The sequence below is a fragment of the Phytophthora ramorum genome (assembly GCF_020800215.1).
Source record: "Phytophthora ramorum isolate Pr-102 chromosome Unknown Phyram_PR-102_s0001, whole genome shotgun sequence".
Lineage (NCBI taxonomy): Eukaryota > Oomycota > Peronosporomycetes > Peronosporales > Peronosporaceae > Phytophthora > Phytophthora ramorum.
This window is the reverse complement of record NW_027150647.1, coordinates 3,872,635-3,887,365: the sequence shown is the minus strand read 5'-3', so window position 1 is coordinate 3,887,365 and position 14,731 is coordinate 3,872,635. Positions and strand designations below refer to the sequence as shown.

Here is a 14,731-nt window from a genome sequence, read left to right as displayed (position 1 = left end):
TTGTTATGTGTTCCACACTTAATTACAGGTAGACCACACCATGGATGCCAAGTTGTCAAATGCGAATGGAAGTCGAGCAGGAGGTGTGCGCTACGGCAGCGGCTGCTGAGGGATCCGTAGCCTCCGAGGCGGACCAAAAACCAGCGGAGCGTCTACGCGAAGCGGCGGCAGAGCGACTGCGCTGGATTTCCAAGCGTCAGGAGCGGTTGGAGCGTATGGAGAAGCTCTTGAAGTTGCTCGAGCTTCAAGGTGCCTCAAATTCGAATGATGAACCAATTGAGGCTCAGGCAGCGAATAGCGAGGCAGAAAAAAACCCAACAGACGATCAGAAGTCAAGAAACAAGGCAGCGGCCGTGCTGTCTCGGAAGAAAGAGCTGAAGGAGCTGCAGGCTCGTGCGGAGACGGCCAAAGAGGTCCGTTGGACGTTAATCAGGGGCCTATTAAGTGGGGGCTCTGTGACTTGACTAAGCTGCATTTGTTGCTGACGATTACTCTAGAAACAACAGCAGGCAGCAACTGTATTGATCAGGAACCTGAGGCAGTTGACCGCTGTTAGACACGCCGCACAATTGACCACGACACAGTGGTCTCCTGCCAGTAAGCGCAAACGAGAGGAAGGTGACGCTGAAGAGCAGCCAAGCAAGAAGACTGATTTTGGATCCGATGGAGCGAGGGAAGATTCGGTTCCTTCTCCTGAAATGCATTCTTGTGAGAAATTGGGATCCCAGGCGAACGTGGAGAACGCGAGAGCTGACCAGCTACTGATACTTTTTGTGCTTTTGTTGCAGTTTCTGCTACGCTGGAGTTGGATGTGGGAACAGCGGAACTTTCTCGGGCAGCGTGTTTTCGCATTGCAACGCGTTATTTTTTGACGACGGGAACGGTACCTAAGCAGCGACTGTTTTCTTTTCATTTCTTTGGTATCGTCTGACAAACTGGCCTGGGAATTGTTGTGTATCCAAAGAGGATACCAGGAAATGTGTTGGAACAAGCATTCAAAACATATACAGGCAAAGCGTTGGACGAAGTTGTGAGCGCTTCATCACTGGATCGCGCTTTAGTGTGCTTCAATACCCTTGGAACAAAACATACTATTTACCATTCAAGCTCGGAAATACGATCGAAACGTGTGTGGTGGCAGCCCGGACGTCAGTTCCTTAGGTCACCAACATTTATCGCCTCCGATGCGGGTACGCTTTGCGTCATTTATTTATTTGAATGGCCGTGTGAACTCATTTAGCATTGTGTAACCTCGTTGTCATACTTTAGAACAAATCCAGAAATTAATTGACGTCGAGAAACAAATTGTCATGGATGTTTGCGAAAGTCTTCGCATGTCGGGAAATCAACATTCAAAGAGCACGGTGTTGAATACTATGCGCCGACAAAAGCTGTTTTTGGCGAGCTTGCTGAACGATGGCAATGCAGCGGCAAGCTCTCTTACACTCTCAAATATTCTTGCTGCCTGCATTGGAGTTGGTTCAAGCAAATCGACAACCAACTTGGCCAAGAGAATTCATTATCGTTCACACGGGCAAATGGCTGGTGTTTTCGCTAACATGGAGTCGTGGCTGCGTGAGCAAGCTGAAACGATTGAGCCGCAGAATAGCATATCTTCAAGATTGGCTGGGGTCTCTTCTGGCCCCCGTAAGGATGAATGTTTCTTCACGACTAGGTATACCAAACCGTTTTGCGTTGAAAACGACTCAATTGTGAACCAGCTGAGAGGAGTTGGTACGCTGTATACATCTACTACGCAGAAGATCGACCCATTAAAGTACGTGGACTGCCATGGGTGCTATCTACAATTTGCTTCGTGATCATTCTAACCCGCTTATGGTTTAGAGTATTCTGTCAATATGAGCTAAATGGCATCTGTAACGACAAAAACTGCTCCAACTATCACCAAAAAGACTACGAACCAGTCGTGACCAATATTGACAACCCCAGTGGCGGCGCTGGTGGCGATACAAGGGTGCTGTATTCGAAGGAGACGACGGATCAATTGCTGCTACTGTTTGCCGATTTTCGTGGGAGAATGACGACGAAGTGGCCTGTGATAATCACGACTGAGAGTCCTTCGGCGGTAGGTACTGATGCTTTTTCTATGAGTTATGCACACTAATGGAAATTTTCTGTTTGTAGCTGGCAGGAAATTGCACTAAAACGGCGCCACATGCGGATTCAGGATTACCTGTGGTGCAAGATATGCAACGTATTGCTGAAGCCTCCAACGAGGACGGCGATGACTTCATAAGGCTCGATATTCCAGAAGAGCTTTCTGAAATTGGCGATTCTCGTTACTTCGATGATGTCGAATCTAGAAAAGGGTACGGTGATTCACTACAAGCGAAAGTAGAGCGAGATCCGAACGATGCTGATGCATGGCTTCTTTTGGCAATCTATCACCTCGAGCTTGACGTTGGACTAAGGTACGTATTTTTGAAGCTTAACACGCTGCTGCATTCAAACGCCTGACCCGCTGATCATGCTTGTCTCAATACCAGTGATGAAGCTGCGAACTTGTCTGACAACGCCCGCCTGCAGCATCAGCTTATTTATCTGTGCAAGAAGCTCAGCGTGAGCCAGTCCAGCAGCACCTTCCGCGATTTAAATATCGAGGAGGCAAACCTAACACGATGTCTACACACGCTTTCACGCGCCCTCGAAGTGGAAGCCAATGCTTATTGTGAAGCGCTTTGGTTGCTGTATCTTCATCTATGCGGAGAGGCAGCTAACAAGCAGATGGAAATCGACATGGTAGAACATGCCGTTCAATTTCTGCCGAGCTCACACGCATTGTGGCTGCGGTACATTTCGACGTACGACTTCGACTCGGTAAGTATGGCTGAGGGGGTCTTCTGGCGGCTTATGGAACATCTTGCACGAGTGAACTCAACTGAGGACGGGGAAGACGCTGCGCAGGTAACTCCGAGCAAGGACTTGTCTATCTTATTGACAGCGATGTGCTTTCATCTTTGCATTAAACTCTGGCGCGCGGGGGCGACAAGTCGAGTACTCAAGCTACTTTCGGCGTTTCTTAAGCTGGGTGATACGCCGTCTGAGTTTGACTGGTGCGGTATGGTGCGTAGTTGCTTACGCAGTGATGAAGTGATCGTGTTCTGTTTGGTGTTCGCTCATGTGTTGCTCCTTAATGAGCTACCAGCGTTGATTGAGCACTGGGTAGCGGCTAGCAGCCATGAAAGTATCCCAATCAAAGGGATGGCTTATACGGCTGAATCTCTCCAGCGAGTCTCGTTTCACACGAAAAACAATTTTGCCCAAGTTTTGGCATCGTATGAGCTTGCATTCAGCATTAATGGAGAGAGGTGTAGTGGTGTCCACGATGCCGGTGGTGTGATATTGAGCAATTGGATGCTTCTACTTTCCATTCAAGGTGATAAGAACGCGAGAGACGAGTCCCTGAAAACATTTTTCGATGATAAGTTGGACACGATTCAGCAGTACCCTGCCGCAGCACTTACAGCGGCAAAGATAATGGAATTGGTATCGACCGGTGAGCACCAGGCGCATCGTTTAATGCTGACAATGATGAACCAGAGTTCCGAGAGGAACTTTCCGGAGGCTCTGCATCATTATCTTTTTGCGTGCCGTCAGTCGACAGCTCTTGTAAATGCTTTGGATAAAACATTTCCGGATGTTATGGAGCGCTTGGCTAGCCTCTTGGAGTTTGATATCAATGCAGTGGAGAAATCTATCCAAGATATCATGCGCGATACTAGTAACATCTCCAAGTCGCGTGCCTTAAAGACACTACTCGACGCTCTGCTGGCTGCATGGATGGACCATCTCGATCGTCTACGCCGTGCATCCAAACAGCGCCAGTCCTTGGATTCTCACCCGAGGTCGCTGGCAGACATTTATGTTGCATTGGCAATTTGTCAGTTGATGGGCATTTTGTTGGAGGCATCGGTGGCAATTGACGGCCTACAAATTATTTTGAGTTCACCCAGCTTTGAAGCTTTATCTCTTCAAGCACGACAGCTTGCCTGGATGCAGCGCTTTGTATTTCAGGTGGATCTGCTCCAGCAAAATGATTCAGATAGCTTGTTGTGGAAAGAAAACCAAGCGACATTGATTCAGCTTTTCCGGAAGTACATGGGCGAAATGAGCGTGAAGTCGGAAATGCTACGCCAAGTATCGAAACGGATCGAGCGTGATCTTGACAGGAATGCTCTTGAAGACGCTGTGTGTGATTGTCTGTACCCGGAGCGAAGTTGTTTGATTACTTACGATGTAAATTTGGAGCTTTTTCGCCTTTGTTCCGCTGCAGTAGCAGGCCCAGAAAAGGCGACCTTCTATTCATCGTTTACTGATGCGCTAGCTCTTGCATCAGAGTTTTCACTTGCGTTTTCAGGTACGCGCCCGGTGCGGAATATGTTAGAGTCTATCCATACATATGCTGATCCGTGACTTATTATGACCTGATTATATGCACAGACACTGCAGTTCACGAATGGGAACTGCTTGCCGCAAGGGCTAGCTTACGAAAATGTCTTGGCGGGGCGAAGACTCAACATTCTCAGGTTCTGCAAGCTTTAGTTGCTGTGGAGCTGCGGCTAAGAAACATGAAATCAGTTTCCAGTCTGCTCCAGAAGGAGATGCAAGCGGACCCGCTGCTCTTAGAAACCTGGCGCCTTGTGGTGGGTTTGGAAATTTTGTTTGGTGGTGAGCTTGCTGAGCGATCAGAGAAGATTGCAGTAGAAATGGAGAAGCGGCAGCTGGTGTTTGTATGCAATACCTTTGGTGATGATAAAGCTATTGACGGGGTAACATCGTCGTTGGTGAAAGACTCAGCATCTGCTACTTCGCTGACTCTGCGAGGTCTTGGCTTGGAGTGTGTTCCGAATTCTGTGTTGCTCAAGAATGAACTCATATCGTTGGATCTAACAGGGAACGAGTTAACGGAGCTTCCCATCGACTTGAATCGCCTCAAGAGTCTTCAAAAGCTGGATGTATCAGAGAACGCACTGGTTGATTTTCCTGAGTGTCTCAATAATATGCCGAATTTGAGAGAGCTGCACCTGGCACACAATAACTTGAGCGTAGTGTCTATGCGTCAATTACCAAATCTCAGCACGATGGATTTGAGATGGAATACAGTGGAACACCTTGCTGTTTCAGACTTAGCTGCACTCAAGAGCATCAAAATGCTGCGCACAGAGGGAAACAGAATTCCAGTTGAAGAGCAGTCGAAAATGCTCGACCTGCTATCTAGCAGGAAGAAAATCAATGCGTGCGATGCGAGACTTCTAACGGGTTGTCAAAGCCTACGTGAGGTGGCCGGCGAAAAAAATGAAGAGCAATCAACTCATGCGTTGTTGCCTGTAAGCCCTTCACCCGAAGGAGTTGAAGACTCCGCAACTGCCAGTACGGAAGCTGGTAAACCGATGGGTGCTGAAATCAGCTCTGCTATCGCAGCTGAGGGAACCACTAATTCCATGTCAAAGACTGATGACGGAGATCAAGTTATGAATGCTGAAGAAGTTAATATTAATATTCCCGTGACACAGGATGATGATGGAGATCAAATTATGGATGTCGAAGAGGTGGACCCTTCCTCTGTTATGATAAAACACAACGAAGGTGAAATGGTGGATGATCATGCGATAAACTCTACCCTTGCAGCGAAGGAACATGTCATAATTGCAGCCGCTGAAGAGGTGGACACGATCTCCGTTTCGAAGGTAGACAGCAGAGATCGCATTGCAGAGAAAGAGGGCGACGTTGACATCGATGCTGCGGCCACGGTGTTTATGACAGTCAATGATACCGTTCACCAGCCGAAAGAAGTGATTGACGTTAGTAGTTCTGAATCACTCGAGGAAGCTGAAAGGGATGCGGAAGAGCAGGCCCAAGCTGCGAGCAACAATACCGAAATGTCGGCTAATGTGGGCAATGTGTGGATGCCTTTAGCCAACGATGAGCCATGCACGGAAACCATCACTGAAGCTGAAGACTTTGCGCAAGCCCATTCAAATGTCATCACAGAAGCAGCAGAAAGACAGCGCGTTGGCCCTGGAGCAGCTTGTGCCGCGTTGAACAAACTCACCGCGTACATGGAACAAAACCAAATTGATAGTCGTGCTGAGGTGCGCAGGCGGAACCCTGCGTTGTGGCAAGAGTTTGTAGCTGCTAACCTTCACGGGACCACGGGCGTACCTCGATGCCGGTTATGTTTCGCGCCTGGTGGTCAGCGTTTTAACTCCACGATTCTCTGTTTGGATTGTCTGGAGCAAGCGCTCCAGGTGCTGAAGAAGCGAATTGATGACTTTGAACAGTGACATATCCGAGCGCTGGAATAGTTACAAATTGTCGTTACCTTTCCCCCAGATCACGTTCGTACTGGTGATTAATCAACTGAGCGAGTACCCTATACCTTGTTTCTTGAATGTCGAGCAGCTACTAGCTGTCCTACCGGACGAGAGACAACGAGCCACTTCGACTACTGCTACTCAAACCGACAGCGTTCTCGCTTTGACAAGAGGCATACTTGAGCTGCGCGTCAAAATTGGGTAACTTTTTATCGGCGTGGAATTCCTTTTCCTTGTACTGCACAGGAAATTTAGCACTCAAGTCAGCACTCGCACGTTTCGAAGTATGCAAGTATGCTTACCATTCGGCGGTCATTTATCTCGTCGAGAGGCAGACCTGCAGAATCCCAACTGAAGATTGATCCGTAGTTGTAGTTGAAAGCGAACAGAGCTGATGCAGCACCAATAACGCTGCCCGCTAGAATGTCGCTGTAGTGGTGCCAGTTATCGATACAGCGAGTGACAGACACCCACGCAGCAAGCAGAATCGGTGCGCAACACATGAAAAGCATCAAAGACTTCTTGCCACCACGCAGCGTCGAGTTGCTGCGGTTCTCGCAGTTCAGACGGGATCGGCCCAGCAAGTAGACCTGATGAGCACAGGCGTAAGGTCAGCAAACACGCTCGTGTGTGTGTGTGTGAGCAAAGAAAGCAGACGTACCGTTAGCACGAGCATGGTTGCCCACGCGAAAGATGCGTGACCCGACGGAAAGCTCTTCCGCCCCTCTTTCTCTCCGGCCGCATCAGTGCACAGGTTGGTCACTCCATCCCACACCTCATCGTAGTTCCATTTGCACATGTGGTAGAAGCTCGGGCGGAAGCGGCCGGTGATATTTTTCGTGAACTGGGTGAGGAAAGTCGCGAGTGCCATGGACTGGAACAGGCTGAGCAGGAAGTCTCTCGTGTCGTGGGCAATCACTCGCACTTGGGAAAACCTCGGAAGCACAAAGTTTATAATGAGGTTGGTCCCGACAGGCAAGCAGATGCCTAAAACCAGCAGCAGCCACATTGGCACTGGTTACACCGCAATGTACAATGTAGCACAAGTTAGTGTCAGCTACTTGACTGTTTATTAACCCCTCATTGGTATAGACACGGTGTACCTTCCTCCGACAGCTTTTTCGCGTTCAAGGACGGATCCAGCGACCAAACAACTGCTGTTGAATTCAAGCGAACTCGAATACCAGGAATTGGTCGCTCGTTGACTTCGATGGATGCAAACACGAACGCCAGCAGGTAAACGAGCACAGTGCAGGCGAACTCCAGGACGCGATAGTTCTGCATGAATTGCTTCAACACAGAAGTAGGCGGCGCGTCATCCTTTGCATCCGTGATGTCAACAGAAGTCTCATTGCCTGGGGCATCACCTCGAGTCGACGAGTGGTCAAGTACAGGCGCTGAAGAGGACGGAGACGGCACCATCGACTGGTACGTCGTGACAACCTCGTTTTTCTCGTTAGGGTGATCAATGCTGTCTGTAGTCATGACGCGCTCGCTTGTGCAGTTTCAGACTAATCGGAGAATGAGCGAGCGGACCGTACAGGACTGTACTAACACATGAGTCCAACGGGACCCCCGTCTCACCAGTAGTGGATACAACGTGCGTGGCATCATCGTGACAAATACCACAGTGACAAAGCAACAACGGCACGTTACGACCAGGGTGCCAATATAGTGCTGCAGTGCTGCAAGTGGGAATAGGACAGATAGACTGAACGTTTTTTTGTGCTTACACGCCACTCAATTGATATTGTACAATCTCCAACGTGAGCCGTTGTTGATGTACTTGCTGTTCATCTCACTTGAGGCCTTTCAAGTGCTTTCGAGGCTGCCTCCAGTCGATTAGTGCCGATGCCGTCGTTTTCTAATGTAATGTTCTCACGATCAAGATGCTGCGTTGTGGTTGAGGCACGACAGAATTGCTTTGAAACACACATTTTTCAGCCAGTATGCTGTTTACGCAAGAACACCGGCACATGTATTACGGCCAATTCCCCGTGGACAGGATATTGACCCTACCGGCTGTATGCCATAGCAACTGCCGAGGCAGCACCAACAACACTGCCCGCCAAAATATCGCTGAAGTGGTGCCAGTTGTCAATCGTCCGCGTGATGGAGATCCACCTAGCTAGCATTATCGGTACACAGCAGAGAAACTGCAAAACGGACTTCCTGCCTCCCAGACCGGTGAACTGAGTGAAGAAAGATGATAGAACCATTGACTGGAATAAGCTGAGCAAGAAATTCCGGGTATCGTGAGCGATGACTCGCACCCGGCAAACTCTTGGAAGTACGTAGTTCACCACAATGTTAGTTCCGAGTGGCAAGCAGATTCCTAAAGTCAGCAGAAGCCACATGGGCACTGGAGCTCAACGTCCGCAATTTGGAGTTAGTGTGTGAATGCTAATAGCGTCTTGATGACCTTTTACCGTCTTCTTCTGGTCTGTTGAAGGATCTGAAGCCCAGACTACAGTCGTCGTGTTGAAGCGAAAGCGAGCTCCAGGAATCGGTCGCTCATGTACATCGATCAAAATCAATACAGGTGCCAGCAGGTAGATAACAAGAGCACACCCAAAGTCTAGGACTCGGTAGTTTTTTCATGAATTCTCGAAACTCTCAGTCGCGGTGTTTCCCAGGAGTAGCAAGGGGACAATTCCACTCCATTTCCTACGATGTCCCATTCTCCTTGTCATAACTTCTAGGACGCAAGACGAAACTTTCGTATGCCATCGCATTCAGTAGATTCTGGTCGTGACAGGGAATTATCCCCTCCAAGCAACGATGCTTTGCATTCACTTGCAGATGATTGCCTTCGCTTTGAGTATCGGTATTGCTCTCGACACACTGGAAGTATCCGTCATGACGCTTTGGTACAGCTAGAAGCTGCCGAGTTGAACCAACAGAAACGCAAGTCGTGGGTAAAAACGTTTTTGCACGATTCCCGCTAAGTCGAACGTATGAAAGCACGGGTAAGTGGTCGAGAATGGGTGGCTTCTCTGCGAGAAAGTTGCCTTCAAGACCGAGTCGTTCAAGGCGCTGAAGCGCTGCAAATCCATCGGGTAGCTCAGTGTCGAGGCGGTTGTAGTCCAAGTCGAGCTCTACGAGATTCCGCAGTCGTTGAATTTCCTTCGGTAGAACCTTGATCCGGTTGTAGCTCAAACCGAGTCGATTAAGCAACCTCAGTTTGGTGATCTGTGTTGGAAACACCGATAGTTGGTTGTTATCCAGCCGTAGTTCACGTAACAGCGGTGGGAACGTCACCTTTACCGGCAATGTCTGTAGGCGGTTCTTGTCAAGGAGCAGTACTTCCAGAGATACCAGCTTGCAAATTTCCTCCGGGAGAGCTGCAAGTGCGTTTCCAGCAAGTCCCAGGACGCGAAGGCGGGTGAATACAGCGATTTCCGCAGGGAGGCAGTTCAAGTGGTGATTTGTCAACCAGAGCTCTGTGAGGTGATGACCGTGGTTCACATGCTCGATGATCACCGACGGGAATAATCGGACTGCTGGGTCTGACGGAGCTTGCCCTTGTCGAGGAAGGCTCAGGTCCAAACGCTTCGTCCTTACAGCTGCAGCTAGCCGCTGCTCCATTACCGATCCATTTGTTGTTTTGCCCTTTTGATTCCGCTTGGAGCTTCCGCGTGGCCGTAAGGTACCTGCAGACGGTGCGCGATGAACAACGGGTGCTTGATGAACGTGAGCGTTGGTATGCGCTGCCGAGTGCTGCGTCTTGCCGGCGGTAGTATCATGATGAATATTCATCGCGATCTGGCAATGGTGGCTCTTGGGTCAAGAGTCTTGGTTGAACGGGCGTGGAAACGAGCATATCAAGTTTTGAATGCGGAGACAATTCCGATGACGGCGAGGAAGAGCTTGTGGGCAGCACCATGTTGATCCGGGATCGCGTTGTCTGCCGTCAAGGCGAAGGAAGCCACGGATCAGCTGCTACGCAGTCCTGCGCCTCATACAGCCAGCCGCACGCATTGTCCTGCAGTCTGTGCTCAGAGCGCAGGCTTCTATTGGAGGCCCCGAACCAAATGGGGAAGCTCATCGAGCAGCAGCAGGTGGATGGCAACAGGAGGTTGCCGCCGCCGCAACCTGGGAGAGCACGTGCCAGCCACCATGGAGAGGCCGCTCGGGGATGTCTTGTTCGGTTCTGGCCGACCGCATGGCCGTCTCATCCGGGTCCGCGGAGGCATGTACCACATCGCATTCTCCACGCACGAGGAGTTCCCGCAGAGCGGCGCCAAGGACGACGGCGTCGTGGACCCCGGCGTCATGAAGTTCGGCACCGTGATGAACACCGATGGCACCACGTTCAGCGTGACGGACCAGGGAGGGATACAGCAAGCGCCGCTTCGACGCCATCGACGCTATCAAGTAGCGCCTGTCGAAGCTGGACAACGAGGCCAGGGCTGAGGCCCGGAAGCGACACCCCACCAAAATCCACACGGCACAGAAGCTGGCCACCAAGAAGGCGGCCACGGAAGCGGGCATCAAGATTGCCAGGTCGGCGAAGCAGCGGGAGCGCGCTCGACTACGTCGCGAGATCCGTGCCATCAAAACGAAGATCACGAATGCGACGACGGACTTCCACCAGAAGTTTATAAGCGTGCTAGCAGCGAAGTTCAAGACGCTACTGCTGCCGTTGTACCAGACGTCTGAGATGGTCCGCATGTACGAGGAGGAGATGGAGGCGGACGGCACTCCGCTGGCCCCAGCCCAACCCTACATCGATCGCAGAGGTAGAAAGCGCCGCATCCGCAGCTCCACGGCGCGTGCCATGCTTTCCCAGCAGCACTTCAGCTTCCGGATGCTGTCCGAGTACAAGATGAAGCGGGCCGGCGGACGGCTCATCACGTGCGACGAGGAGTACAGCTCCACGACGTGCTCCAGCTGCGGCAAGATCAAGGAGAACTTGGGCGGCAGCGAGGTGTACAAGTGCGCGTTCTGCGCGCGGTCATGGACCGAGACCTCAACGGGGCCAAGGACATCTTTGTCAAGAACGTCGAGATGCTCTTTTGACGAGGTTGAGCCCAAGCGGTATTGCCTTCATCGCGGGTACCTGCCTTGCGGGCACTATAGGACCAAGAGACGAGATCTCCTTAGGTGGGCGTGGAAACAGATATCCGCTTGCAGACCGTCGTCTTCATTCAGATATCGTGTTTTACTTTTCTGTTTCTCATATTGCTACCATAAATTGTGTCGTCATTGACCACGCACTTTTGCCAACGAGCGATTAGCCCTCCTTATTCAGTGTCGTAGTCATCGTCCGAAAACCCATACTCGAAGTAGTCGTCATCCGATTCATCAGAGTCGTACAAACCACCTACTAGGTCGAAGTCATCCCAGGCAGCGACTTCAAAGAAGCGGAAGAGGTGGCTGTATTGCTGAAGCAATGATTGCAACGCCGCATCGCCACCTTGGCGGCTGTTGCGGTTGCGTCGCGGCTTCGTTGATCGCTTAGGACGATCCAAGTGCTTTACATCACGGCCTTCTCCGTCACGGTGAGCGTAGAAGCAGCGCGGGCCAAACGGGCAGCTACCAAAGAGCCCGTTGAAGTACTTGCACTCACGCAGAGCCAAGTGGCTCTTGTACGCCTCCACGACCTTGCGCTTTTCTTCACCTTTGCAGAAGATCAGCGACGGCACGATGAAGTCACTCGGGACGCGGCACGCCGGACACGCGCGAATCACTTCCAGCTCCATGTCCTTCGATTGACGCCACGAACGCAGGCAGTCCAGACAGAAACAATGATCGCAGCCTGGTCGCGCACAAAACCCATTAGCGCACGAAATTTCTGAACAGGCCTACACGAAACTTACTTAGCAGCCCGAAGTGCTTGCCAGATTGCACGATATCATCGAAGCAGATCCCGCACATGAAATCTTGCTGGTTATCGTCACGATTCGCAGCCTCAGCGCTCGTTGCAGTATTGTTGATTGCAGCCGAGTACCCAGAAGCTCTTGTCGCCCTCAGAGCAGACCGAGCACCTGCTGCAGCTGCAGCCCCCTGCAGCATAGCAGGATTGTGTCTGAGCCTGCAGTGCTCCCCGTACTTGCAATTGCCGCGCAGGAAGAACGGGCAGTCCACAAGTGCCGCCGCCGCCGAGAGTCCATCCGTCTCGTCCGCCGCGCACTCGCCCACCTGTGCCGGGAGCACGTGCGAGAACGTGCAGCGACTTCCGTAGCGGCACTTGCCTAGCACGAAGAAGCGGCAGAGCGCGGTCGTGGGCGCTGCAGCGACCGACGCCGGACCGGAACGCGTAGTACTCGACACGCTGTGCTTCTCCTCGTAATCCTCGCCCATGACCATGCCGCGATCGCTCAAATCCTGCGCCGTCAGTCGACGCTGCAGGTTGTCGAACATGCGCTCACGCTCGTTGCTGCCACGAGAAACATGATAGAAATTAGTCACAACGGAAGGAGAATCAGATCGTCCACTGCAAGTTCTAGACGCACCTGGCACTGCGCACAGACGAGAAGGTTGAGTAGCGACTGGCGCATGAAGAGCGATAATGTTAGCGCTAGAACGGGAGGTATGCAACTCGTGCGGGGTCACCTGCGTGCCTCCGAGCGGCGCATGTCGAAGAGCTCTTCACTTTGGTGTCGATCTTTTTCCTTGCTTTCGAGTCAGACTCAGATTTAGATTTCGCCAATCAGCTTCTATCTAAGAATGGAAGTTGATTGGCGGGATAAACGGTTCTTTTTATCCAATGAAAGCTGGGAAACGAACACTACTTGCAAAATCCATCCATGTCAATTCCGCAGGATAGCAATCTGCGATGTGCCGACCGGATGGTCCCCATCATGGCGTGTTTACTCTTGTGCGGCTCCAGCACTTGCCATTCCCCAATTGTTAAGCGCTAGCGCAGACTGCACTACTTGCGAATGACTGCGAACAGCGTGAAGCGATCGAACGAGAAGGAAGAAGTCATTTCAGGATACCAGTCCATGATCCCGTCGCCGCCTTCGACGGTTGGGGGATACCCAGCCTTGCAGTCTTCAGCCCACCACCGCAACGACCCGACGGTGACCAGTGATGACATCCCCATCGACGTCGCCGAAGCGGGGGCGATTCGACCTCCGCGAAATGCCTTCCAGCGGTTCATTCGAGAATACCGAGTGCTGGAGTTTGGCAGCGCGGTCGTCCTGTACCTGCTCGCGGTCGTGTTTGCAAAGGTCGAGGTCCACGCGCGCCCGATTCCTAGTATCAAGGTTCGCTTGAACGAGACCGCAACCGCCTGGTCACTGGACCCTTCGATCGATGAGCCAAAGCTGTCCCAACAAGGTAAGCTAGCGTTACACTGACTTTGAGACGCTAGTTGCGTGTGGTTTACTTACGATGTTGTATGTTGCGGTGTAACCAGTGCCAATGTGGCTGCTGCTGGTTTTAGGCATCTGCTTGCCTGTCGGGACCAACCTCATTATAAACTTTGTGCTTCCGAGGTTTTCCCAAGTGCGAGTGATTGCCCACGACACGAGAGACTTCCTGCTCAGCCTGTTCCAGTCCATGGCACTCGCGACTTTCCTCACCCAGTTCACGAAAAATATCACCGGCCGCTTCCGCCCGAGCTTCTACCACATGTGCAAATGGAACTACGATGAGGTGTGGGATGGAGTGACCAACCTGTGCACTGATGCGGCCGGAGAGAAAGAGGGGCGGAAGAGCTTTCCGTCGGGTCACGCATCTTTCGCGTGGGCAACCATGCTCGTGCTAACGGTACGTCTGCTTTCTTTGCTCACACACACAAACACGAGCGTGTTTGCTGACCTTACGCCTGTGCTCATCAGGTCTATTTGCTGGGCCGATCCCGTCTGAACTGCGAGAACCGCAGCAACTCGACGCTGCGTGGTGGCAAGAAGTCTTTGATGCTTTTCATGTGTTGCGCACCGATTCTTATCGCGGCATGGATATCCATCTCGCGCTGTATCGATAACTGGCACCACTACAGCGACATTTTGGCAGGCAGTATCGTAGGAGCCATGTCTGCTCTGTTCTCTTTCAACTACAACTACGGGTCGATCTTCAGCTGGGATTCGGCAGGCTTGCCTCTTGAGGAGATTCATGAGCGCCGCATGGTAAGAAGCCAGCATGACGAGATGGCGGGGGCTTGCTAAACGATCCAAGCTAACATTCCAATCCCTTTAGAATCAAACGAAGAAGGACCGAGAGCTACGAGACCAGCAGCCGAGGTGGCATTCTCGCGCTCCGCCGCTGCTCAAGCACATGTCGAGCGAGTACATCGTTGACTTGAGTCACCGCAGCATGGACTCCTATGAGTAGTAATTTTGATAAATGCATGGACATTTTCCACTGTGGAGAACTTAGTTTCCGTTGGAGAGCCCGTTTAGGTGGTCGCATAGTTGCTTTGCTGGGCGACAGGGCGGTTTTAGTCG

At 51.5% G+C, this 14,731-nt stretch overlaps 4 protein-coding genes across 4 annotated transcripts; 2 read left to right on the top strand and 2 right to left on the bottom strand.

The window, feature by feature from the left end:
* Positions 1-65: 65 nt before the first annotated feature.
* Positions 66-6,305, top strand: KRP23_938 (Adenylate cyclase; the record flags this gene model as incomplete). Its single annotated transcript, XM_067894717.1, has 11 exons — positions 66-413; positions 498-708; positions 789-883; positions 965-1,190; positions 1,270-1,777; positions 1,846-2,086; positions 2,146-2,432; positions 2,508-3,084; positions 4,036-4,213; positions 4,295-4,378; positions 4,462-6,305. 11 exons carry the CDS (start codon positions 66-68, stop codon positions 6,303-6,305), a joined length of 4,599 nt encoding a protein of 1,532 aa, XP_067751505.1.
* Positions 6,306-6,435: 130 nt separating this feature from the next.
* Positions 6,436-7,820, bottom strand: KRP23_937 (PA-phosphatase related-family protein; the record flags this gene model as incomplete). The annotated part of the gene is made up of 4 exons (XM_067894706.1): positions 6,436-6,573; positions 6,638-6,925; positions 6,997-7,349; positions 7,439-7,820. 4 exons carry the CDS (start codon positions 7,818-7,820, stop codon positions 6,436-6,438), a joined length of 1,161 nt encoding a protein of 386 aa, XP_067751504.1.
* A 3,761-nt stretch (positions 7,821-11,581) lies between these two features.
* Positions 11,582-12,916, bottom strand: KRP23_936 (putative E3 ubiquitin-protein ligase makorin-4; the record flags this gene model as incomplete). The annotated part of the gene is made up of 4 exons (XM_067894695.1): positions 11,582-12,096; positions 12,158-12,717; positions 12,794-12,829; positions 12,894-12,916. 4 exons carry the CDS (start codon positions 12,914-12,916, stop codon positions 11,582-11,584), a joined length of 1,134 nt encoding a protein of 377 aa, XP_067751503.1.
* Positions 12,917-13,222: 306 nt separating this feature from the next.
* KRP23_935 (PA-phosphatase related-family protein) lies at positions 13,223-14,618 on the top strand (the record flags this gene model as incomplete). The annotated part of the gene is made up of 4 exons (XM_067894684.1): positions 13,223-13,622; positions 13,702-14,054; positions 14,126-14,413; positions 14,484-14,618. 4 exons carry the CDS (start codon positions 13,223-13,225, stop codon positions 14,616-14,618), a joined length of 1,176 nt encoding a protein of 391 aa, XP_067751502.1.
* Positions 14,619-14,731: the final 113 nt, after the last annotated feature.